Consider the following 26,135-nt stretch of genomic DNA (forward strand, 5'->3'; position numbering starts at 1 on the left):
GAATTGAAAGATTCTCCACAACTTCCAGTGATCCATTTGCCAGTTAATTTAAATCTGCACCATCTGTTTATTGAACTCTTTGCTATCCACTCTATCTTGGCCCCTAAATTTTATGTATCACAGTTAAATCTCCACTGTTTGTTCCAATAAAAAATCCTTTGTCTGTGCATTCTATTCTAATAGCTAAAATTCTCTATTCCTGGAAATGTTCTCGTGATTTCTGTATCTCTATGCATTTAGACCAGGATTTAATGTTTTCTAGTTTTGACTTCATGGTGGCTTGTGCTGTTCTATTATAACTTCCTTACTTTTAAATTCTTGGCCTTGACAAATGAAAGGAAATTACATTTATTCTTCTACCTTGTTTGTTCCTACCAAATGCACTACCTTACAGCTATTGAAATTTGATTGAATTTGCCACTTTACACCTGACCAGTCTATTGGTATCTTCTGAAGTCCACAGCTGTCAACTTCACTTGTAACTGTAAGGCTAGTTTTTGTTATATGCCAACTTAATAATCTTCCGACATTGAAGTCCAAATTATTTATGTGCCAGGGAAGTAGAACTGAATCCTGCAGAGCCCTACTGGAAGCAGCCTGCCAGTCTCAAAACATCTGGATGACTCTCAATTGTGCTTTCTGCTGCTGAGCCAATTTTTGATCTAACTTGCTTTTCCTTTAATTTCTGATCTACCTGCTATGTCGGATCTTGTCAAATCCTTGTTAATGTCATGTAAATTTGATTTTATTCATTTGTGGGATGATGCCGAGGCCAGCATTTAATTTCCATTCTCAACTATCCTCTGAAAGCTGATTTGAGTTGCTGTCTTGAACTGCTACAGTAGGGAGTTCCTGGATTTTGTCCTCACAGTTATGAGCAAATTGAGATATTGGTCCAAGTCTGGATAGTGAGAGATTTGATGGGGAACCTGCAATAATGGTATTGCCATGCATCTGCCCATCTAGATGGTAGTGATCACACCATCAGAGAAGTCAGGATCAGTTGATGCAGTGCACCTTGTAAAAGAAACATACTGCTGCTACTGTGCATCGGTACTGAAGGTTAATGTTGATAAATGGACAGCTGATCAAGTAGTGTTAAATTATGATATGTGCATTTGTCTGCCTTAACCTATCGTATAAGCTCTTTGACAAATCTGAGCTCAAGATTTGAATTCCATCCACTTCCTTTTTTCTGAACATTGCATATTTCCTTGAATGGTTTCACTGCTCTGGTACTTAGCCCTTGCGTAGCAGAATTCCAGTCTGCTTTTGTCAAATCAGATTTCAGCTTAACAAACGAGCCCTCCTTCAATTCATCATGTCTGTCGTGTCCTTCTCCGTATCTAACCTAAATCTGACTGAAATAATGATCATAACCATCTGCCCGTCTTCATTCTGAAAAACTGAAGCTAGAACTGCTCCTTTAATTGGGATAGCTGCCTACTAGCTATAGCAGGGTTCTGAATTCAGTATTTTTAACACTGAAATTTTTTTTCTATCAATTTATAGCATCGGTCTACTTTGCAAACAGAGTTATGCTGTTTAAATGACAATTGTGTTTAATTCTTAGAATCGTGAAAAGCATTGACATGGACAAGACAAAAAAAACTGAAAACTCAGAATGCTAGTAGAATGAAATTAGAATATAAATGGCTGTAAATATTTTGGGTTAGCAGTATTTGGAGAGACAAACACAATTAAGATGTCATGTCTGTAGCAGACCTTTAATGTTAACCCTATTGTTCTCACCAAAGATGCTGCTTGACCATCATGGCTTTGGCATTTCTTTTGGTGGTGTGTACATCTTGCAAAGATCAAACTGGTTTCTTCTCTTTCAGAACTCTTAAACGTTTGAAACATCTGTAATTTCTACTTCTCCTGTTCTTTTAAGAGCCATTCATTATGGCAGCCAGCTTCTTTGAGTGTATAGTGATGCAGCAACTAAAAACAAATCAGTTTGATTATCAAGCACATTATAAATTTTTGGCACTGTTCATGACATTCACAGTGGATGTGACTTTCATCTACTTGACACAAATTAGCTTCACAAACTGTTTATAATTTGAATTTAATTAGCTTTTGTACTTGAATTTCTTCTTTAGATATGTAATACATTGACTTTACAAATTGTTTTGTCTTTCAGAACTGTATGATATTTGCTTAACTCGGGCTAAAGACAAATGTAGATCTCTCAGTACAGCGCACACTGATGTTGACAGTGAAGGTACTTGTTTTGAGAGTTTAACTGGTGCTTGTGGATGGGTTTGAGTAGAATTTACAGTTTAGTTTTGCATTTGTTAACATTGGAAGTATTGCATTTCTGCAAACACTTGATGGTCATGTCAATTTAGCATTTTCCATTTGTGGCCAATATTAAGGGAAGGATCAATTCTTAGGTGTGTTTGGAGGTCTTTATTCATTAATGGGTGAGGGAGAAGTGTTAAAAGTCGAAGAGAAACTGAGCAGATTTAAATTATTAATTGGACATTAGTTGACAGAATGCAATGTATAATCAGAGCTTGGTGATGCACTCAAAGCTCTTTTTTATCTTCGTCAGTTAACAATCTCATTGTTTTTCATACAGTTTTTCAATATACATCTTGCTATGAAATCAGGATAATCTGATTACCCATCCTCACATACTTTGGTGATTTAATTGAGAATTTTATGTAACAAATCTGTAACTGCCTGGTGGTAGGATCGCCCAATAAACTCTAATTCTGGCCTTCTGGTTTGATTGGATTTAGTATCCTGCCACTTTTATTGCTGAACTGTATTTTAAACATAGTGTAGTGTGAAAACTGCCCTCTTTTTAATGCTGTCCAGATGCCTGCAGCAAAGACGTTTCATTCTTTTTAACGCACGCATTTTATTTCAATTGTAACATGATACTAGCTGAAATTAAGGAGCCAATTGCATGTTTTTTTGAGTGAAAGAGAGATTTTATTATTTCCTAACACCAAGAAAAGTAATAAATCAAACACAGGTGTAAAGTTTAAAATGGGGTGTATCTGGTACCAAAAAAGGGGACTCAAGAGTTAAAGTCCTGCAAATCCTTGAGATATTAGGATTTTACCTGACACCGTGGTGATTTAATTGATGTCCGATATCCTCAACAGGTTATAGATAAAATCATAGAACTTTCCAGTGCAGAAGGAGGCCATTCAACCCATCATATCTGTACTGGCTCCCAAAGGAGCTACCCAGGTAATCCCATTCTCCAGCTTGATCTCCATATCCCTGTAAATCAATCATTTGCAAATATATGTCCAGCCCTCTTTTGAAAACTCATGAAATCTACCTCGACTCTCTGTGCATTCCAAATCCTTACAATTTCAAATAAGTTCTCTTCATCTCACTCCTTGCTCTCTTGCAGACAATCTTGATATTGTAACCCTTTGTTACTGACAAACCAGTGAATTTACTCCTTTTCCTTGACAAAAGGAGGTGATGACCTAGGGCTATTATAGCTAGATTTTAAACGGGGGACCCAGGTCATGGCAGATAGTAGAATTTTAATTTGGTCAAAATCTGGAATGAAAATTCTAATGACCATGAAACCAATATTGATTGTCACGAAAAACCCTTCAGACTCATGAGTGTCCTTTAGGGAAAGAAACTGCCTATATAAAACTCCAAGTGAAAGTGAGGACCGCAGATGCTGGAGATTAGACCCAAGACTGTGGTGCTGGAAAAGCACAGCCGGTCAGGCAGCATCGAAGGAGCAGGAAAATTGATGTTTTGGGCAAAAGCCCTTCATCAGGAATATAATTCCAGACCCACAGCAATGTGGTTGACTCTCACTTAGGGATGGGTAACAAATGCTGGCCTAGCCAGTGGCAACCACACCCTGTGAATAATTTTTTAAAAATTGTTAATCGCTTTGAACACCTCAATAAGGTCACCTCTTAAAGAATAAGCCAAATTTCTCTAATATTTTCTTGTATTCAAAATCCCTCATTCCTGGCATTATGCTAATAAATTTCCCTAGCACAGCTTCCAGGGCTTTAACATCCTTCCTTAAATTAGGTGCCCAGAACTGAACACAATTGTTCAAATGTGGTCTGACCAATGATTTGCGGAGGTATAATATCACTTCTTTGCTTTTATATTCTATGCTTCTACTTGTAAACCCAAGGATCCTATAAGCCAACTTAATAGCTATTTCAATTTGCCTGGTCACCTTCAGAGAATTAGGCACTTGAGCCCCAAAGTCCCTCTGCTTCTGCACTCCCCTCAAATTTATACCATTTGAGCCTATATTTTTGTCTCCATGTTGCTTCTACGAAAATGCATTGCCTCTCATTTCTCTACATTTGAAATTCAGGTGTCTGCCGATTTGGCCAACTTGTCCACATCCTCTCAATTCACTGTTCTTCTTAGCTAGGTATCATCTGCAAATTTGAGATATTGCTCTCTGCACCCATCTCCAAATCTTCAGAAAAGGCAAAGGTCTCAACTTTGATCCTTGGTGAACGTCACTTTCAACTTGTCTCCAGTCTGAGAAATACCCATCTATACCTACTCTCTTCTCTTTTCTTATCTTTTAGCCAACTTCTAATCCGTGGTACCAAGGCTTTATCAATCCCAAGCATTACTAATTTGCTAACCAACCTGCCATTTGGCACTGTATCAAATACTTTCTGTAAGTCCAAATATACAACATCAGCACAATCATCATCCATTGCCTCATTGTGAAAGAAGTCAGTTAAGTTTTTCAGGCATGACCTGCCCCTGACAAAGGCATGTTGACTGTCTTATTTTTCTGTAAGTGTATATTTACCTTATCACATTATGCCTTCATCAATTTTCCCTCTATTGATGTCAAGATGACAGGCCTATATTATCCTATGTACACTTTCTTAAAGAGTGGTGTCACATTTGCAGTCCTCCAGGATGAATCCTGTGTACATAGAGGCCTGGAAAAATTCCGTCAATGGCTCTGCAATTTGCTCCCTTATCTCTCTCGGCAATGGAGGATGTATACCGTCCTGATGACTTGTCGACCTGAAGTGCTACAAACCTTTTCAACACTACTTTATCTATCACTATACTGTTCAATTGCTCAACACTCATGTTTTTAATTTAACCATTTGGCATCATTTTCTAATTTGGTAAAGACTAGCAAAGTACTCATTTTGTACTTCTGCTGTACCCTTTGCTTCTTTGAGCACCTTACCCAGCTTGTTCCTAATGGGCCGCACTTCATCTTTCACTAATCTTTCATGGTTGGTATGTTTGAAGAACATTTCACTGTTTTAGTGCAGCCTGTCATCCTATCCTAATGATTCCTCTTAGTTGTCTTTATTCTAGTGTTGGCTCCTCTTCTGCATTTGAGGTGCTCATCCTGATTTCTATTGTTGTTATTATTCTGGTATAAATCATATGCCTTCTTTTCCTTTGTCTATTTATCCTCTCTGTGCCCCTCATGATTTTATAAACCTCTATAAGGTCACCGCTCAGCCTCCAACACGCCAGGGAAAACAGACCCAGCCTGTTCAGTCTCTCCCCATAGCTCAAATCCTCCAACCCTGGCAACATCCTTGTAAATCTTTTCTGAATCCTTTCAAGTTTCACAACATCTTTTCAATAGGAAGGAGACCAGAATTGCACGCAATATTCCAACAGTGGCCTAACCAATGTCCTGTATAGCCGCAACATGACGTCCCAATTCCTGTACTCAATACTCTGACCAATAAAAGAAAGCATAACAAACGCCTTCTTCACTATCCTATTTACCTGTGACTCCACTTTCAAGGAGCTATGAACTTGCACTCCAAGGTCTCTTTGTTCAGCAACACTCCTTAGGACCTTCCCATAAAGTATAGAAGTCCTGCTAAGATTTGCTTTCCCGAAATGCAGCACCTCGCACTTGTCTGAATTAAACTCCATCTGCCACTTCTCTGCCCATCTGGTCAATATCCTGCTGTAATCTGAGGTAACCTTCTTCACTGTCCATGACACCTCCAATTTTGGTGTCATCTGCAAACTTACTAACTGTACCTCTTATGCTCACATCCAAATCATTTATGTAAATGACAAAAAGTAGAGGGCCCAGTACTGATCCTTGTGGCACTCCACTGGTCACAGGCCTCCAGTCTGAAAAACAACCCTCCCACTACCACCCTCTGTCTTCTACCTTCGAGCCAGTTCTCCATGTTGCTTCTACCAAAATGGCTAGTTCTCCCTGTATTCAGTGAGATCTAACCTTGCTAACCAGTCTCACCTGGTGAACCTTGTCGAACACCTTATTGGAGTCCATATAGATCACATTGACCGCTCTGCCCTCATCAGTCCTCTTTGTTACTTCAAAAAACTCAATCAAGTTTGTGAGACATGATTTCCCACGCACAAAACCATGTTGATTATCCCTAATCAGTCCTTGCCTTTCCCTCAGGATTCCCTTCAACAACTTGCCCGCACCGACGTCAGGTTCACTGGTCTATAATTCCCTGGCTTGTCCTTACTACCCTTCTTAAACAGTGGCACCACATTAGCCAACCTCTAGTCTTCCGGCACCTCACCTGTGACTATCGATGATGTAAATATCTCAGCAAGGGGCCCAGCAATCACTTCTCTAGCTTCCCACAGAATTCTCGGGTACACCTGATCAGGTTCTGGGGATTTATTCACCTTTATGCGTTTCAAGATATCCAGCACTTCCTCCTCTGTAATATGGACATTTTGCAAGGTGCTACCATCTGTTTCCCTACAGTCTTCCATATCCTTTTCCACAGAAAATTCTGATGCAAAATACTCGTTTAGTATCTCCCCCATCTCCTGTGCTCCGCATGAAGGCTGCCTTGCTGATCTTTGAGGGGCCCTGTTCTCTCCCTAGTTATCCTTTGTCCTTAATGTATTTGTAAAAACCCTTTGGATTCTCCTTAACTCTCTTTGCCAAAGCTATCTCATGTCCCCTTTTTGCCCTCCTGATTTCCCTCTTAAGTATACTCCTACTTCCTTTGTACTCTTCTAAGGATTCACTTGATCTATCCTGTCTATACCTGACATATGCTGCTTCTTTTTCTTAACAAAACCCTCAATTTCATCCAGCATATCCTATACCTACCAGCCTTTCCTTTCACCCTAACAGGAGTACACTTTCTCTGGATTCTTGTTATTTCATTTCTGAAGGCTTCCCTTTTTCCAGCCATCCCTTTACCTGAGAACATCTGCCCCCAATCAGCTTTTGAAAGTTCTTGCCTTTCTCCAATTTAGAACTTCAACTTTTAGATCTAGTCTATCCTTTCTCAACACTATTTTAAATCTAATAGAATTATGGTCGCTGGCCCCAAAGTCCTCCCCCACTGACACTTCAGTCACCTGTCCTGCCTTATTTCCCAAGAGTAGGTCAAGTTTTGCACCTTGTCTAGTAGGTACATCCACAAACTGAATCAGAAAGTTTTCTTGTACACACTTTACAAATTCCTCTGCATCTGAACCCTTAACACTGTGGCAGTCCCAGTCTATGTTTGCAAAGTTAAAATCCCCTACCATAACCACGCTATTATTCTTGCAAATAGCTGAGATCTCCTTCCAAGTTTGTTTCTCAATTTTCCTCTGACTATTATTGGGATTGTATTATAGATCCCCTAAGGTGATCATCCCCTTCTTCTTTCTCAGTTCCACCGAAATAACTTCCCTAGATGTATTTTCAGGAATATCCTCCCTCAGCACAGCTGTAATGCAATCCCGTATCAAAAACGCCACTCCCCCTCCTCTCTTGCCTCCCTTTCTATCCTTCCTGTAGCATTTGTATCCTGGAACATTAAGCTGCCAGTCCTGCCCATCCTTTCTGTAATTGCAATGATTATCCCAGTCCCATGTTTTCCTAACCATGCTGTCATCTCTTTTTTATTTGAAAGTCTCCCAATTTTCACCCACCGCTATATCCACCAACATTCATTTCCAGTCAACCTGCTCCAGTTCAATTTTTAGACCCTTAAAATCTGTCCTTTTCCAGTCTGAGATCTTAATCCTTGACTTCATTTTATCCTCTTCCAACTTTGTATTGAACCTTATATCGTAATCACATCCCCAAATGCTCCCCTCCTTTGACATTCTCCACTTGGCCTGGGAGAAGGCCTAGGACAGATCCAGCTCCGCTTCCTCCCTTGGATGACTGGAAAGGTACTGTTCCAGAAAGGTCTTCTAAATGCATTGCAGACATTTCTCCCCCTTCCCTCGCACATTGTATCTTTTTCGCAATCTACCCTAGAGTAATTGAAATCACCAACTGCCACAGCCCTGCTTGTCCTGTAGGTTTCCACAATCTGCCTATAAATGCTATCTTCTACTTCCTCCCCACTATTTGGAGGTCTAAAATAAATACCCAATATTGTTCCTCACCTCCAACCATGTAGATTCTGATTCAGGAACTACATCTCATTCAAGAGCTGTGATCAATCTTTAACCAAGGCTGCTATGTAGAAAATGAGGACTGCAGGTGCTGGGGATCAGAGTTAAGAGTGTGGTGCTGGAAAAGCATGGGAAGTCAGGCAGCGACCGAGGAGCAGGAGAATCAACGGTTCGGGCATAAGCCCTTCAGCAGGATGATGAAGGGCTTATGCCCGAAACATTGATTCTCCTGCTCCTTGGGTGCTGCCCTGACCTTTGCTTTTCCAGCACCACACACTCGACCCCAAGGCTGCTATGACCAATCTATGATCACCTTCCTTTTTGCCCACCCTGTTTTTACTAAAAACCTTATAATCTGCGATTTTAAATATCCAGTCCTGTTCTGGCTTGAGCCACTTTTCTGACAATGTCATTCTTTGACAGTGGGTCCTCAGCAATTCCCTTCTCATTTGTGGTGAGTGAAGCAACTTCTCCCAGAATCCTCCTTTGTAATTTCTGACTGCCACCTTCTCTTTGAGTTCTCACTGGTTGATTTAACAAATTGGTTTTACAATGGATGTTGTTTCTGTGAGACTGAAAGGAACAGGGAGGGAGAGAGAGAACCTTCCTGTTCTGTTTCCAATCCAATTTCCTTCTCTCCTGCCCAAAAGCTGACATACAACTTGTATGTATTCCCATGTCTAGCATCATTGTTTTCTCAATGATGGATAAGCTGGATAATCAGGTAACTTGCATCCCCAATACGTGAAACTTCCAAAAGAGTGTGAAATGGGGATACAAATCTGAATTGCAGCAGTTTTAATTTCAGTTCAGATTGATACTTGTTTGGTGGTTTCACTAACCTGGCTTACCATGGTCAGGTGTTCGCTGTAGCCATTGTAAATTCATGTGTTTTATGTTTTTAAAATCATTTGAATCCATGAAAGGGAAAGCTGTTTTATATATTAAAAAAAAAGTTGCTGTCAGTTCAAAATCGATGGATCCAATTTTATGACGTAACAACCTGAAAACTGGAGTGCAGTTGTTCAATTTCCTCTTCAAAAATCAAACTCTGACATTTAACTACTCCTATTTTCCAAATAGGGAAATATAGTCCAAAATTGTGCTTGATCATCTTTTTAATATTCAGTGAGGAGAAAGTGAGGTCTGCAGATGCTGGAGATCAGAGCTGAAAATGTGTTGCTGGAAAAGCGCAGCAGGTCAGGCAGCATCCAGGGAACAGGGGAATCGACGTTTCGGGCATAAGTCCTTCTTCAGGAATGAGGAAAGTTTGTCCAGCAGGCTAAGATAAAAGGTAGGGAGGAGGGACTTGGGGGAGGGGCGTCGGAAATGTGATAGGTGGAAAGAGGTCAAGGTGAGGGTGATAGGTCAGACTGGGGTGGGGGCGGAGAGGTCGGGAAGAAGATTGCAGGTTAGGAAGGCGGTGCTGAATTCGATGGATTAGACTGAGACAAGGTGGGGGGAGGGGAAATGAGGAAACTGGTGAAATCCGAGTTCATCCCTTGTGGTTGGAGGGTTCCTAGGCAGAAGATGAGGCGTTCTTCCTCCAACCGTCGTTTTGTTGTGGTCTGGCGATGGAGGAGTCCAAAGACCTGCATATCCTTGGTGGAGTGGGAGGGGGAATTGAAATGTTGAGCCACAGGGTGATTGGGTTGGTTGGTCCGGGTGTCCCAGAGGTGTTCTCTGAAACGCTCTGCAAGTAGCCGGCCTGTCTCCCCAATATAGAGGAGGCCACATCGGGTGCAAAGGATGCAATAGATGATGTGTGTGGAGGTGCAGGTGAATCTGTGGCGGATATGGAAGTTTCCTTTGGGGCCTTGGAGGGAGGTGAGGGGGGAGGTGTGGGCGCAAGTCCTGCACCTCCTGCGGTTGCAGGGGAAGGTGCCGGGAGTGGAGGTTGGGTTGGTGGGGGGTGTGGATCTGACGAGGGAGTGGTCTTTACGGAATGCTGATAGGGGAGGGGAGGGAAATATATCCTTGGTGGTGGGGTCCGTTTGGAGGTGGCGGAAATGACGGCGGATGATGCGCTGAACATGGAGTTTGGTGGGGTGGTAGGTGAGGACCAGTGGGGTTCTGTCCTGGTGGCGGTTGGAGGGGCGGGGCTCAAGGGCGGAGGAGCGGGAAGTGGAAGAGAAGCGGTGGAGGGCATCGTCGACCACGTTGGGGGGGGGAAATTGCGGTCCTTGAAGAAGGAGGCCATATGGGTTGTGCGTCCAAAAACGGCGCATCATCCGCCGTCATTTCCGCCACCTCCAAACGGATCCCACCACCAAGGATATATTTCCCTCCCCTCCCCTATCAGCATTCCGTAAAGACCACTCCCTCCGTGACTCCCTCGTCAGGTCCACACCCCCCACCAACCCAACCTCCACTCCCGGCACCTTCCCCTGCAACCGCAGGAGGTGCAAGACTTGCGCCCACACCTCCCCCCTCACCTCCCTCCAAGGCCCCAAAGGAAACTTCCATATCCGCCACAGATTCACCTGCACCCCCACACACATCATCTATTGCATCCTCTGCACCCAATGTGGCCTCCTCTATATTGGGGAGACAGGCCGGCTACTTGCGGAGCGTTTCAGAGAACACCTCTGGGACACCCGGACCAACCAACCCAACCGCCCTGTGGCTCAACATTTCAACTCCCCCTCCCACTCCACCAAGGATATGCAGGTCTTTGGACTCCTCCATCGCCAGACCACAACAAAACGACGGTTGGAGGAAGAGCGCCTCATCTTCCGCTAGGAACCCTCCAACCACAAGGGATGAACTCGGATTTCACCAGTTTCCTCATTTCCCCTCCCCCCACCTTGTCTCAGTCTAATCCATCGAATTCAGCACCGCCTTCCTAACCTGCAATCTTCTTCCCGACCTCTCCGCCCCCACCCTAGTCTGACCTATCACCCTCACCTTGACCTCTTTCCACCTATCACATTTCTGACGCCCCTCCCCCAAGTCCCTCCTCCCTACCTTTTATCTTAGCCTGCTGGACAAACTTTCCTCATTCCTGAAGAAGGGCTTATGCCCGAAACGTCGATTCTCCTGTTCCCTGGATGCGGCCTGACCTGCGCTTTTCCAGCAACACATTTTCAGTTTTAATATTCAGTATCATGTTATTGATGAATGAGTTATTAAAAGGTTATCCATTTTGATAATTCAAAAGTTTGATATTTGACTGCTTATTGAAGATTCTCATTTTGTAGCACCACAAAACAAGCTGGTGACCAATATGTTATGGGACTCAGAATGATTGCATATTTTGTTACATTCCAGATCTAGAATTATCTGTTGCAGACCGAGAAGCCAGTCTGGAGCTTATAAAGTTGGACATATCTCGCACCTTTCCTAACCTTTGTATATTTCAGCAGGTAAATGTTTTGAGCCTTTTGATCTGTGAAACTGTTTTGCACACAATTGGGTAGAAGTCTCATGGAAAATATGCATACACAATGTACTGCAAAGTAGTTTGTCTGTGTGATGGATTGATTCTGAAAGTATCTGTAGTGAATCACGATATGTCCAAATAACTGTCCAGTTGTAAAGTACACTGGCAACTGAACTTGTCAGCTTGATTTTCAACTTGTGTTTCACACAAGTAGTCCCACCTCAACCTTCCTACCCCAAAATAAAGAAAATCATGATTTTCAGGATTGAAATAAAAACGTTCCCAATTTCCAATCAATAAAATTCACTATGGCAACTTTTCATCTAATAAAGCTAGTTTTCTATCATTACAGAATTACCAAGTGGGAAAGAAAACTTAGACTTGAATAAGTGAAGGCAGTTATTTTTAGCTTGAATAAAACATATATCTTTAAGAGGCTTTCAATTCTACTGAATTCTAATAAACTGAAGTTTTAACATTTGCAATGCTGTTGTCCAGTTCTTTAGGACCAGTCAATAATTGTCATCTGCTATGATTCCTGAAGGGAACTAATTAATTAATATAAACAAATTTACTAATCAACCACTAGAAAATATTTACCAACAAGATTTCACTTTTTATAACTTCAACATGAATTGAAATCAACACACATGAGTTAATGTTACTTTAAATAAAAAGGTAAATTTCACTGAAATTATTAATACAATGAAGATCTTGGATAGCTGCAAACCTCTCCTGTAGCACATATAATGTAGTTAGGCAGTAATACAACATGCCTTTTATTTTTAAATTAATGCAGGGGAAGTCAGGTGTTCCACAACAGCTTTCATCCCTAAATTTCATGGTCCTGTTTATTAATAATGAGGCAGACTTCAATGAAGCCATTCTCCGTCTGATCACAATACTCCTAATTTGTAGCTTTGGAATTCCTTTTCAACCAACAACATCTTGTTCAAGATATGACTGTTTCTGAGAAAATGTCTCTTTTACATCTCCAGGTTATTCCTCCTGCTTTTTGGGTTTGGATCTGTTTTAGCTAGTTTTTATTGTATCTTTAAGAGCTTCAATCTCCTTTTCTGCCACACAGAAAAAACTGACCCTTCCTGAGAGTGATTTGCTACTTGTGCAAGAATTCATTATATTTCTTTTTGTTTCTCTGTCTATGTTTTCTGTGTGTCTGCCTCTGGGTCATTACTTTCAACTTCATCTGCTTAGCAGCTCTCATTTACAATCTGGTGGCACTTAACTTCCTTCCTGTTAGTGATGCTTCCAGGTCATAGATTGTTCAGTGAAATGGGCACTTATTTCTTATTATGCTAGGATAGTACTATTAATCCTTTTACAATTGATTCAAATGGTTCAAGTTTATTTACAACTACCATATATACTAGTGTAAAAGTCAAATTTTGTAGACATTTGTTAGGGTTAAATTAATGGGGTCGACTATTACATGGATACTACTATTGAGGGTCTGAAATTCATGCACAGCGAATTACGGTAATACAATGAATGCTACAGGGGAACTGAGCTCAGCTGAGCTGCAGACAAAGGGAGATTGTCACCTGACTCTGACCTGATGCATCCTAAACATTTGCACCAAATTCTTCCATTTCCCTCTATTTTCTTTTGTCCACTGTTGTTTTAGTTTTTCAAGCTAAAATTTTTAGTTTTTATTTCAGATTGGAAAAGGTTACCAAAAGTTTTGACTCTCATACAGTTTCACCAGTCATTGTAACTGTGAGAAATTGTCAACAGTTGCATGGTAATTATAGTGAAATAAATGCATCTCGGCCTATCTTGTGTTGGAAATGATAGTGTGGTAAACTTTCTATCATGCTGATCATACTAATTGTAGTGCTTGTTAGATAATGAACTTGAGAAATCCGTAGCCTAACATTGGTGTGAATTGTACATCAAAACACATAATAGGACCAAACAAAATTCATTTCCTTATCGTAACATTTATGTACAGGATAACACCTTGACACTCAAATGTTGATCTATTATCTGTGAAGAACTAGGGCTGATTTTTACATGAGATATATGGAAAATTCCAGATTTTTGGTCACAAAGGATCAACTTTTACTCAAGTATATATGGTATTCTTATAAACAATAGGATTCTGCAGACATTTTAACAAAATTACAAATTTTCCTTGACTGTTTCTGGGTCAATGGTTGTCATTTCATTTTAAAATTGGAAGCATGATGAATACTTTTGTAGAGTCTATTGCTGCTTGAAAGCAGATTCTAATTTTTAAAATAGTATATTTTGGAAACTTCATAGCAGTTTGAAGTTAGACCTGTCACAGCAGGGTTTATTCACTGTTACATTTGTATTATCATTTTCTGAGTATTGAGTTTAAAATTTGCACTAGCGTAAAACTGATAATTCCTTATTTTCACAGGGAGGTCCTTATTATGATATACTGCACAGCATTCTAGGTGCATATACCTGTTACAGACCTGATGTAGGATATGTAAGTTTTTGCATATTTGTCATGTTTCCAGCTCGTTCCTACTTTCTTCAATTTTTAAGACATGACTTAAAACCCACCTTTTAGCAAATATTTTAACTCACTTCAGCGTTAAGTTTTGTTTGATGATGATAACAAGCTGTCAAGTGCATTTGAATATTTTTGCCAACAACTATATAATTGGAAGTTGCGTTATAAGTAAATGAACTACAATGATTAAGAGATTTCTCTTTATGATTTTAAGACTATATTGAGCTTAGAAATATATGCATTAACTCTGGAAGAAGGATGAGAGTGCTTTCACGTGGTAACATAGTTGAATTCCATGTTTAATCCGAGACACTGTAGGACAAGGAGAAATTGAATAAAGAACCAGTCAATCAATGTAATTCATTCATATGTCTTTGTGACATTGACAGTGCTCTGACTGCAGGGTTACCCAATTGATCTCTCTAATTTGGAAGGATCATGGTAAAGAAATCAGCAGCTAGGAAAATGTGGAGATAATGGAGTAACAGCATGTTGCTTACATTAGAAAAACTACAAATGCTCAAACTGAAGTAAACCACAACTGCTGAAAATTCACAAAGACTTGTTGATGAGACAAAGCATCAATTAATTCAAAGTTTGGGAGAAGATTTGTAGCTTGGGTGCTTGTTGTGGTTCTGTTCGCCAAGCTGGGAATTTGTGTTGCAGACATTCCATACCCTGTATAGGTGACATCCTCAGTGCTTGGGAGCCTCCTGTGAAACGCTTCTGTGTTGGGGGTCAGTTAGCTCAGTTGACTTTACAGCTGGTTTTTGATGCAGTGTGATAGCAACAGCTCAGGTTCAATTTCCTCACCAGCTGGAGTTACCATGAAGGTGTCTCCTTCTCAACCTTGCCTTTGCTTGAGGTGTGGTGACCCTGATGTTAGACCAACACCAGTTACCACACTCTCTGGGACTATGGTGACTTAACCCCATCTCACTGGGGTAAAAACAATGACTGCAGATGCTGGAAACCAGATTCTGGATTAGTGGTGCTGGAAGAGCACAGCAGTTCAGGCAGCATCCAAGGAGCTTCGAAATCGACATTTCGGGCAAAAGCCCTTCATCAGGAATAAAGGCAGTGAGCCTGGAGCGTGGAGAGATAAGCTAGAGGAGGGTGGGGGTGGAGAAAGTAGCATAGAGTACAATGGGTGAGTGGGGGAGGGGATGAAGGTGATAGGTCAGGGAGGAGAGGGTGGAGTGGATAGGTGGAAAAGGAGTTAGGCAGGTCGGACAAGTCCAGACAAGTCATGGGGACAGTGCTGAGCTGGAAGTTTGGAACTAGGGTGAGGTGGGGGAAGGGGAAATGCGGAAACTGTTGAAGTCCACATTGATGCCCTGGGGTTGAAGTGTTCCGAGGTGGAAGATGAGGCGTTCTTCCTCCAGGCGTCTGGTGGTGAGGGAGCGGCGGTGAAGGAGGCCCAGGACCTCCATGTCCTCGGCAGAGTGGGAGGGGGAGTTGAAATGTTGGGCCACGGGGCGGTGTGGTTGATTGGTGCGGGTGTCCCGGAGATGTTCCCTAAAGCGCTCTGTGAGGAGGCGCCCAGTCTCCCCAATGTAGAGGAGACCGCATCGGGAGCAACGGGTACAATAAATGATATTAGTGGATGTGCAAGTAAAACTTTGGATGTGGAAGGCTCCTTTAGGGCCTTGGATAGAGGTGAGGAAGGAGGTGTGGGTGCAGGTTTTACAGTTCCTGCAGTGGCAGGGGAAAGTGCCAGGGTGGGAGGGTGGGTTGTAGGGGGGCGAGGACCTGACCAGGTAGTTACGGTCTTTGCGGAAGGCGGAAAGGGGTGGGGAGGGAAATATATACCTGGTGGGGGGTCTGTTTGGAGGTGGCGGAAATGTCGGCAGATGATTTGGTTTGTCCCATCTCGCTGTATAACGTTGCAGTGTAACTTTGAATTAGCTCATCTGAAGGCTACACTTACACTCCTTTGCATCTTGACTAACATTGGTTTCTGAGCCATAATGTTGGCTTATGTGAGAGTTGGTCTTACTCCATTATTAGCTTAGTCTCGCCAAATATTGAATAATTAGATAAAAAATGTGCTTTACCTGCTCTAACGGGATCGTATTGCTTCTGAATTTCAGCAGTTCTGCAATATGTGTGAGGAAGGCTCAAGCTGTAATTTTCTGGTGCTGGTAATAGGTGGAGAATATGATGTTTTAATGCTGTATTGTTTTAATACTTGCCTTTTAGTTTGAAGTTAAAATATAGGACAGTATTCTGAAATATATACATTTGAACTATTAACATTCAAATGTAAGGTAACAATAATTCGCAGTGAGAGTCACCCAAAAATTATTCTCTGAAGGGGATGCTAACGAGTTCTATCTTTGGGTTTAGGGTGCATTTTGTAACTTTGTGTTTAGTTTTGAAATCATCATCTGATTTTGCTGACATCTATAATGTTTGTGGATGAAAGCTATTCAGTTGATTAAATTTCATCCACTTTATATTCACTCTGAATTTTCTCTCAAAAGGTGCAGGGAATGTCATTCATTGCAGCTGTGTTAATTCTAAATCTGGATACTGCTGATGCCTTCATTGCCTTTGCTAACTTATTGAACAAACCATGTCAAATGGCATTTTTCCGTGTGGACCATGGCCTTGTGAGTATTTTCATGTTTTAGTTTTGTCATTATGAATATTCCTTGGTGTAGAGGAAAAATGAAATGTTCATGGATTTCAATCGTTTAATGAAATGACAGAACTAGAATTTAAGTAATATTCTGCACAGAGAAGGCAGTTCGTCACCACTTTCTGATGGCCATGAAATGCTAGCTTTGCCCCTGACATCCTCAACCCATGAACAAAAAACAATTTTTTTTCTCATTCTAAGCTAGTCTTTTTTAAACTAAGAGTGGGAAAGTAGAAGAAAGGATAACTTCCTCTGTATTTAGTTCTGTTGAGACTTTCTCTGTAATGCAGACTGGTACTGTTGAGCAGAAGTCATACCTGCTCTGCAAACACTAGCAACGTGAAAGCATTTTTGGTAATATTAGTTTGTATCAGAGAGAAATGATGCAACAGATTAAGAAAACATTGTTGTGGTTCTGTTCGCCGAGCTGGAAGTTTTTGTTGCAAACGTTTCATCCCCTGGCTAGGCGACATCATCAGTGCTTGGGAGCCTCCTGCGAAGCGCTTCTTTGATGTTTCCTCCGGTGTTTATAGTGGTCTGTCCCTGCCGCTTCCGGTTGTCAGTTTCAGCTGTCCGCTGTAGTGGTTGGTATATTGGGTCCAGGTCGATGTGTTTGTTGATGGAATTTGTGGATGAATGCCATGCCTCTAGGAATTCCCTGGCTGTTCTCTGTCTGGCTTCCCCACGATAGTAGTGTTGTCCCAGTCGAATTCATGTTGCTTGTTGTCTGCGTGTGTGGCTACTAAGGATAGCGGGTCGTGCCGTTTCGTGGCTAGTTGATGTTCATGTATGCAGATTGCTAGCTGTCTTCCTGTTGTCCTTTATAGTGTTTTGTGCAGTCCTTGCATGGTATTTTGTACACTACATTAGTTTTGCTCATGTTGAGTATCGGGTCCTTCGTTCTGGTGAGTTGTTGTCTGAGCGTGGCTGTTGGTTTGTGAGCCATTATGAGTCCTAAGGGTCGCAGTAGTCTGGCTGTCAGTTCCGAGATGCGCCTGATGTATGGTAGTGTGGCTAGTCCTTTTGGTTGTGATATGTCCTCGTTCCGTGGTCTTTCTCTTAGGCATCTGTTGATGAAGTTGCGCGGGTATCCGTTTTTGGCGAATACCTTGTATAGGTGTTCGTCTTCTTCTTTTTGCAGTTCTGGTGTACTGCAGTGTGTTGTGGCCCTTTTGAATAGTGTCCTGATGCAGCTTCGTTTGTGTGTGTTGGGGTGGTTACTTTCATAGTTTAGGACCTGGTCTGTGTGTGTGGCTTTCCTGTAAACCCTTGTAATGAATTCTCCGTTTGGTGTTCTCTGTACCATCACGTCTAGGAATGGGAGTTGGTTGTCCTTTTCTTCTTCTCTTGTGAATCTGATTCCTGTGAGTGTGGCGTTGATGATCCGGTGTGTTTTTTCTATTGCCGTGTTTTTAATGATTGCAAACGTGTCATCAACATATCTGACCCAGAGTTTGGGTTGAATTTGTGGTAGGACTGTTTGTTCTAACCTTTGCATAACTGCCTCTGCTATGAGTCCCGAGATTGGTGATCCCATGGGTGTTCCGTTGATTTGTTCGTATATCTGGTTGTTGAATGTGAAGTGTGTTGTGAGGCACAAGTCCAGTAGTTTAAGTATGCCGTCTTTGTTGATAGGTTCAGCGTCCTGTTTTCTGTTCTGTATGTCCAGTAGGTTGGCTATTGTATCTCTGGCTAGGCTTTTGTCAATCGAAGTGAACAGTGCCGTCACGTCGAATGATATCATGGTTTCTTCTTTGTCTATGTGTATATTTCTGATGATGTCCAAGAATTCCTGTGTTGATTGTATATAGTGTTTGGATCCGCTGACCAGGTGTTTCAGTTTCTGTTGTAGTTCTTTGGCCTGTTTGTATGATGGTGTCCCTGGTAGTGATACTATGGGTCTGAGTGGGATGTCTGGTTTGTGTACTTTAGGTAATCCATAGAATCTGGGGGTGTTGTTGCTTTCCAGTTTCATTCTTTGTAGGTCAGCTCTGGTTATCTGTCTGTTTTTTGTAGATTCCTTAGTGTGTTATTTATCCTATTGGTGAGTTGTGGTGTGGGGTCAAATTCCTTCATTTGGTAGGTGTTGATAAGTAGTTGTTGTGCTTTTTGGATGTAATCAGATTTGTCTAGGATGACCATCATTCTGCCTTTATCTGCTGGTAGTATGATTATGTTCTTATCGTTTCTTAGTGATTTCAGTGCTTCCCTCCCCTTGGGTTTGAGGTTATGTGTTTGTCTTTTCCTTATTATCATAGATACGACAGTTTGTCTCACTGTTTGTTGTGTCTCTTCTGTCAGTCCATTGTTCCTGAGTGTGCATTCTAGTGCTGCTAGGAAGTCTGCTGTCTTGGCGTCCCTGTGGTTGTAGTTGAGTCCCTTGGCCAGTATTGTTCTTTCCGTGTCTGCCCTTGGCCAGTATTGTGCTTTCCGTGTCACAGACACGGAAAGAACAATACTGGCCAAGGGACTCAACTACAACCACAGGGACGCCAAGACAGCAGACTTCCTAGCAGCACTAGAATGCACACTCAGGAACAATGGACTGACAGAAGAGACACAACAAACAGTGAGACACAACAAACAGTGAGACAAACTGTCGTATCTATGATAATAAGGAAAAGACAAACACATAACCTCAAACCCAAGGGGAGGGAAGCACTGAAATCACTAAGAAACGATAAGAACATAATCATACTACCAGCAGATAAAGGCAGAATGATGGTCATCCTAGACAAATCTGATTACATCCAAAAAGCACAACAACTACTTATCAACACCTACCAAATGAAGGAATTTGACCCCACACCACAACTCACCAATAGGATAAATAACACACTAAGGAATCTACAAAAAAACAGACAGATAACCAGAGCTGACCTACAAAGAATGAAACCGGAAAGCAACAACACCCCCAGATTCTATGGATTACCTAAAGTACACAAACCAGACATCCCACTCAGACCCATAGTATCACTACCAGGGACACCATCATACAAACTGGCCAAAGAACTACAACAGAAACTGAAACACCTGGTCAGCGGATCCAAACACTATATACAATCAACACAGGAATTCTTGGACATCATCAGAAATATACACATAGATAAAGAAGAAACCATGATATCATTCGACGTGACGGCACTGTTCACTTCGATTGACAAAAGCCTAGCCAGAGATATAATAGCCAACCTACTGGACATACAGAACAGAAAACAGGACGCTGAACCTATCAACAAAGACGGCATACTTAAACTACTGGACTTGTGCCTCACAACACACTTCACATTCAACAACCAGATATACGAACAAATCAACGGAACACCCATGGGATCACCAATCTCGGGACTCATAGCAGAGGCAGTTATGCAAAGGTTAGAACAAACAGTCCTACCACAAATTCAACCCAAACTCTGGGTCAGATATGTTGATGACACGTTTGCAATCATTAAAAACATGGAAATAGAAAAAACACACCGGATCATCAAGGCCACACTCACAGGAATCCGATTCACGAGAGAAGAAGAAAAGGATAGCCAACTCCCATTCTTAGACGTGATGGTACAGAGAACACCAAACGGAGAATTCACTACAAGGGTTTACAGGAAAGCCACACACACAGACCAGGTCCTAAACTATGAAAGTAACCACCCCAACACACACAAACGAAGCTGCATCAGGACACTATTCAAAAGGGCCACAACACACTGCAGTACACCAGAACTGCAAAAAGAAGAGGAACACCTATAGAAGGTATTCGCCAAAAAGGGATACCCGCGCAACTTCATCAACAGATGCCTAAGAGAAAGACCACGGAACGAGGACATATCACAACCAAAAGGACTAGCCACACTACCATACATCAGGCGCATCTCAGAACTGACAGCCAGACTACTGCGACCCCTAGGACTCATAATGGCTCACAAACCAACAGCCACGCTCAGACAACAACTCACCAGAACGAAGGACCCGATACCCAACATGAGCAAAACTAATGTAGTGTACAAAATACCATGCAAGGACTGCACAAAACACTATAAAGGACAAACAGGAAGACAGCTAACAATCCACATACATGAACATCAACTAGTCACGAAACGACACGACCAGCTATCCTTAGTAGCCACACACGCAGACAACAAGCAACATGAATTCGACTGGGACAACACTACTATCATAGGGCAAGCCAGACAGAGAACAGCCAGGGAATTCCTAGAGGCATGGCATTCATCCACAAACTCCATCCACAAACTCCATCAACAAACACATCGACCTGGACCCAATATACCAACCACTACAGCGGACAGCTGAAACTGACAACCGGAAGCGGCAGGGACAGACCACTATAAACACCGGAGGAAACATCAAAGAAGCGCTTCGCAGGCGGCTCCCAAGCACTGATGATGTCGCCTAACCAGGGGACGAAACGTTTGCAACAAAAACTTCCAGCTCGGCGAACAGAACCACAACAACGAGCACCCGAGCTACAAATCTTCGCACAAACCATTAAGAAAACATTTTAGTAGTCACGTGTAAATAGGAATGGGAATATTTCATCGATAATTTTACCACTTGAATTACTGAATTGCTTGGTATAAAAGAATTTGTTTCAATAATGTAAAGCATTAAACATCATATTTTTACGACATTGTCAAGTTCCTGCTTAATGTACTAAATTGCTACAAGTAAACCTTGTACCTACTCTAACTCTAACAAATTAACTGTCCTTCAGTCACTGCTATCATGTTTGCAGGATTAAACCAAGGCTCCTTCTGGTGTATAAAACTTTTCACTGGGTAAACTTGCTGAAATTCAAGTGATTGTAGCAATTATTTTGAAGCTAAGTGCATTGTGCTGTTGTTTTTCATAAAAATATTAAATATCAAGGCACAGATTGTTGTGAATCTTAATCTATTCTAACAGAAATATCTTGCCTGTTTGCTAATGTTGCACAATTAACTTTGTTAAAGAACTGCAACTTGAAGCACCTGTGTTTAAATTGGACAGCCATTTGCACTTAACAAAAAGCAACAGTTTTTATCCTTTTGCAATGAGGTCCATTTCAAAGAAGCTACTCCAAAAGTATATTAAGTTTATGGGGTCAGAGGGGTGTCAGGAGGAAGAGAGATCTAGCTCTGCTTATTTTACATCTCTAGAGGGTCAAAGATGGGGTAAAATGATCAAAAGTCTGGTGACCACATGAGCACTATATAATCTTGAAAGCTGAATTTGCCAAGCTTTTCAAAAAAGTCATGGATGGTTTATTGGATCAAAACGTCTCTCTGAAACTTTATAGATGACAGCAAGTATATTCAAAAGACCTAAATTAATAAAATGCGCATGGGAACTGTTGTTCCTATGTAGTGTTTTTATGAAAATAATTTTATTGTTAAGTTCATTTTAAAAGGTACTAGGAGGCGGTACGAGAATGGGTTTGAGAAATATATCAGCCATTGTGAAATAGCAGAGCAGACCCATTGGGCTGAATGGTCTAATACAACTCTTATGTCTTATGGTCTTAAAAGACTTTAGTAATTATCGTAAGTTTTATAACCACTGCTTAGTAATCTGAAATTGTGAATTAAAATCGTTGTAAGCTAAGTATTCTTAGTTTTTTTTTAATTGTAACTAAATATTGTTCCTAACAGAAAAAAGGACTTGGTTATTTGTTATTGCGTTTTATATTGATGTTCACTTTCTCCCCCTCTATAGATGTTGAAATATTTTGCAGCCTTTGAGGTATTCTTTGAAGAAAACCTACCAAGGTTATTTGCACATTTCAAGAGAAACAACCTTACCCCAGATATTTATTTAATTGACTGGTAAGCAATGTTCTACTGTTGTCTATATTTGCGTGGTGTCATGAAGTTTTTGGCTTTTAACTAATTTATTAATCCGAGAGCCAGTTATTACTAATATTCTCGCACAGTATTAGAAGGTGAAGTATAATTGAACATCTTTCCCATTACAGTGTACTTCCTCACTGAGAGTGGGAAAAGATAATGGGAAACCTCCATTTTCATAAGCCAAAAAAAAAGTTATGTAACATTTGTTTATTTAAATCAATGGAAACTCTAGCTCAATATTTAGCACACTTTGATTTTGTTTTCCACCATGGTTTAAATCGCTTGATAACTACAAAGTCAAGATAAAGTGGCATTCGAGAATATCAAATAGCTAGACTAACATACATCAATATGTGTTGTGTTGTTCTATTTTTGTTTTTAGATTTCTCTAATAAAGTAAAATGTTTATATTAATATGGAAGCTACCTGCATCACATGCACTGTTAATGCCTTGTACAATACGTTGTCTATAGAGCTAAATGATGCTAACCATTTTCTAGCCCCATAAAAGTCCATTCCGAAGCTGCCACTTATAGCAATAATTGTAGCAAGGAAGTGATTGCCCCTCAGGTAACAATCTATAGGCTGTGTTGATTTTATCCAAACTCTGGTCTTCACACAGTTTCAATGAGCTCTTCACATTTTAATGATGATATTCTGGATACAGCTGCTTACAACTCTAAGTGAAATTTTCTGTTTTTTGTGGAACAGAAGTTCTTGTTACTTCTAGTTTCCATCATGTATTACAAGCAAACCCCATGAACACCAATATACATGATATAAATGAGCAAGGCGATTTATATTTGCTATACTACAATTATATTGTTTGGCTGATAGTTGTACTACAGATTCACTGAGGGAAGGATGTAATTACAGTATGACATTTTCTGCAGGCACTTTCTGGTATAAATATGGACATTAACAGTTTTTACCAAAAAGATTAAGATATGGTACACAGAAATGTAACACTAATAGCACAAGCAGATTGCTTCACACATTTGTATTTGTACTGTTACGAAACATTGGTAATATGCTTATTATTAATTTATCATAGATTTATAAAGATTACAAGGTGAAGTGTCAGGACCAGGGCAAATGCTAGCCTTTCCTGGCTAGGGAGTCCTGGTAAAATGAAAGATGCATGTTTGTATTTCAGATTTTAAAATAAAACAAAGCTGTATTTCTTATATGGCTTTACTTATAACTTGCATAAATAGGTCCATTAAACTTACAAGGAGCTGAAATTCCCCCATGTTCAAGTTTGGTCCTTCAGTTGGAATAGGGCTTCCTCCCATTAAGTAGAGTTTTGTATTTACAAGAAATATGTTTAAACTACCATGAATTTACTACATGCTGAGGATAAACTTTTTCCACACAGCATGGTGCGTGTCTGAAATGAGCTGCCAGAGGATGTAGTGGAGGCGGATACAGTTACACCATTTACAAGGCATTTGGATTGGTATATGGATAGGAAGGGTTTCAAGGGATATAGGCCAAATGCTGGGAAAGAGGACCAGATCAGTTTATTTGGTCGGCATGGACAAGCTGGAACGAGAGGTCTGTTTCCAAGCTCTGTGATTCTGATTCTAAATAGCAAGGTCCCCATCTGGATTGACTTGAACAATATGTTTTTAATAGTAAAATCATTTTTTATAGATCTTGGTTGTCAGGTGTTTGTTATTTTTGAAATAAATATATTTCATTGCTATTGTAATTCTTCAGTTATACTCAAGGCATAATGGTTGCATTTAATTCCCTTCAGGATCTTTACTCTGTACAGTAAATCTTTCCCACTGGACCTTGCATGCCGTGTCTGGGATGTGTTCTGCCGTGATGGAGAGGAGTTTCTCTTTAGAACTGCTCTGGGAATCCTAAAATTATATGAGGATGTTTTGACCCAGTTGGATTTTATCCACATGGCACAATTTCTGACCAAACTTCCTGAAGATATGTCATCTGAGGACCTTTTTGGAGCCATTGGAGCCATTAATTTGCAGAGTAGAAATAAAAAGTGGGCTCAGGTAAGAATGGCATAAATCTCTATGGGAGAAAGATACTGCAGTGTATTGATTTTGTTCAATATTTAAATTATTGCAAAAAATCAAAGCTAATTGTGATTAACTTCCATCAGTCAAATTTATGATTTAAATTTTAGAACTGGGCTGAATTTTATTGTGGTTTTTGGAACATGTGCAGCTGACTTGACAATTTTGCTTGTCGATCCATCCCAGGGCCAGCCTACTTGTAATTTCTACTGTCGATCAGAGATATTTCCGACACTAGCTTGTTCCAGTATTTATCTAATTAATCTGTGAATGTAAGCCATGGAGATCTCTGTTCTGCCATGTGAATTTTTCCACTTGTAAAAAATGTAACACACTACAACCAGTTAAGTCCCTGAGACAGGTATCCATCGAGTACTTATCCTTCCAGCAGAAAATGTGTTCTTGAACCACTCTTATTTCGTTGCTATGATGTGGAGGAGCTGGTGTTGGACTGAGGTGGACCAAGTTAAAAATCTCTCAATACCAGGTTATAGTCCAACAGTTTTTAGAGTGATGCTCTTTCATCAGGTACCTGTCTTTCAAATCACTTCTGGAAACCAAATATATTTCATCTGGTTCCTCTACTACCATCCTTGTTGCATCCTCAATAATTTCTAATAATTTTGTCAGATGACATTTCTCCTGATGTGAATCATGTTGATTTGTTTCGATTATGTCATGCTGTTCTAAATATGGATTTCCGACTAATTGTCCTGTAGTTCTTGTTTTCTGTATCTAACCTTTCTTGAATACCGATGTTACATTTCCCAGTTTCCAAACACCTGTGATCATTCCAGAATCTAGGGAATTTTGGAAAATCATTGTCAGTACAACCACTATTTCTGTAGCCATCTCTTCTCTAACTTTACGATGTAGGCCATCGTGTCCTGGGGATTTCAGATTTTACTCCCTTGATTTTCTCCAGTACTTTTTCTTTCCTGGTGTTAGTTACTTCCAATTCCTCACTCATATCAATCTCTGTTTTATACTTTATTTCTTGTATAAATGTTGGCGTTGTGAATACAGGCCGAAACTATTTATTCATGTATCTGCCAATTCTTGCCTCTAATTCCAAAAGATCAACATTAGCTACTTTCTTCCTTTTTGGATGCTTGTAAAAGCATTATGTTAACAGTTTTATTATATTCTTGGCTAGTTTAGTTTCCTTCTACTTTCTTCCTTTCTATTAAGTTTTTAATAACCTTTTGCAGAATTTCAGGACATCTCAGCACTCAAACTTACCACAATTTGCAACATTGTAAGCTGCTCCTTCTAATCTATACTTAGGTTCAACATTTTGAATTTTTAAAAATGTTTCCTGCTATATATTACTGACATTCCTATATTTTCC

The 26,135-nt window shown here is 40.6% G+C and overlaps 1 protein-coding gene across 2 annotated transcripts in view; it reads left to right on the plus strand.

Moving 5' to 3' along the window:
- Positions 1-26,135, plus strand: part of LOC122539404 (TBC1 domain family member 14-like) — a 98,305-nt gene that overhangs the window by 66,547 nt on the left and 5,623 nt on the right. For both annotated transcript variants that reach the window (XM_087980042.1, XM_043674207.2), the window contains 6 exons: positions 2,147-2,227; positions 11,632-11,726; positions 14,151-14,222; positions 16,736-16,864; positions 22,606-22,715; positions 24,502-24,760. In XM_087980042.1, coding sequence (XP_087836168.1) covers positions 2,147-2,227; positions 11,632-11,726; positions 14,151-14,222; positions 16,736-16,864; positions 22,606-22,715; positions 24,502-24,760 — 746 coding nt within the window. The remainder of the gene's footprint in view (positions 1-2,146; positions 2,228-11,631; positions 11,727-14,150; positions 14,223-16,735; positions 16,865-22,605; positions 22,716-24,501; positions 24,761-26,135) is intronic.

This window comes from Chiloscyllium plagiosum, unplaced genomic scaffold, assembly GCF_037043375.1.
Source record: "Chiloscyllium plagiosum isolate Xiang-an unplaced genomic scaffold, Cpla_swu_hap1 HiC_scaffold_36, whole genome shotgun sequence".
Taxonomy (NCBI): Eukaryota; Metazoa; Chordata; class Chondrichthyes; order Orectolobiformes; family Hemiscylliidae; genus Chiloscyllium; species Chiloscyllium plagiosum.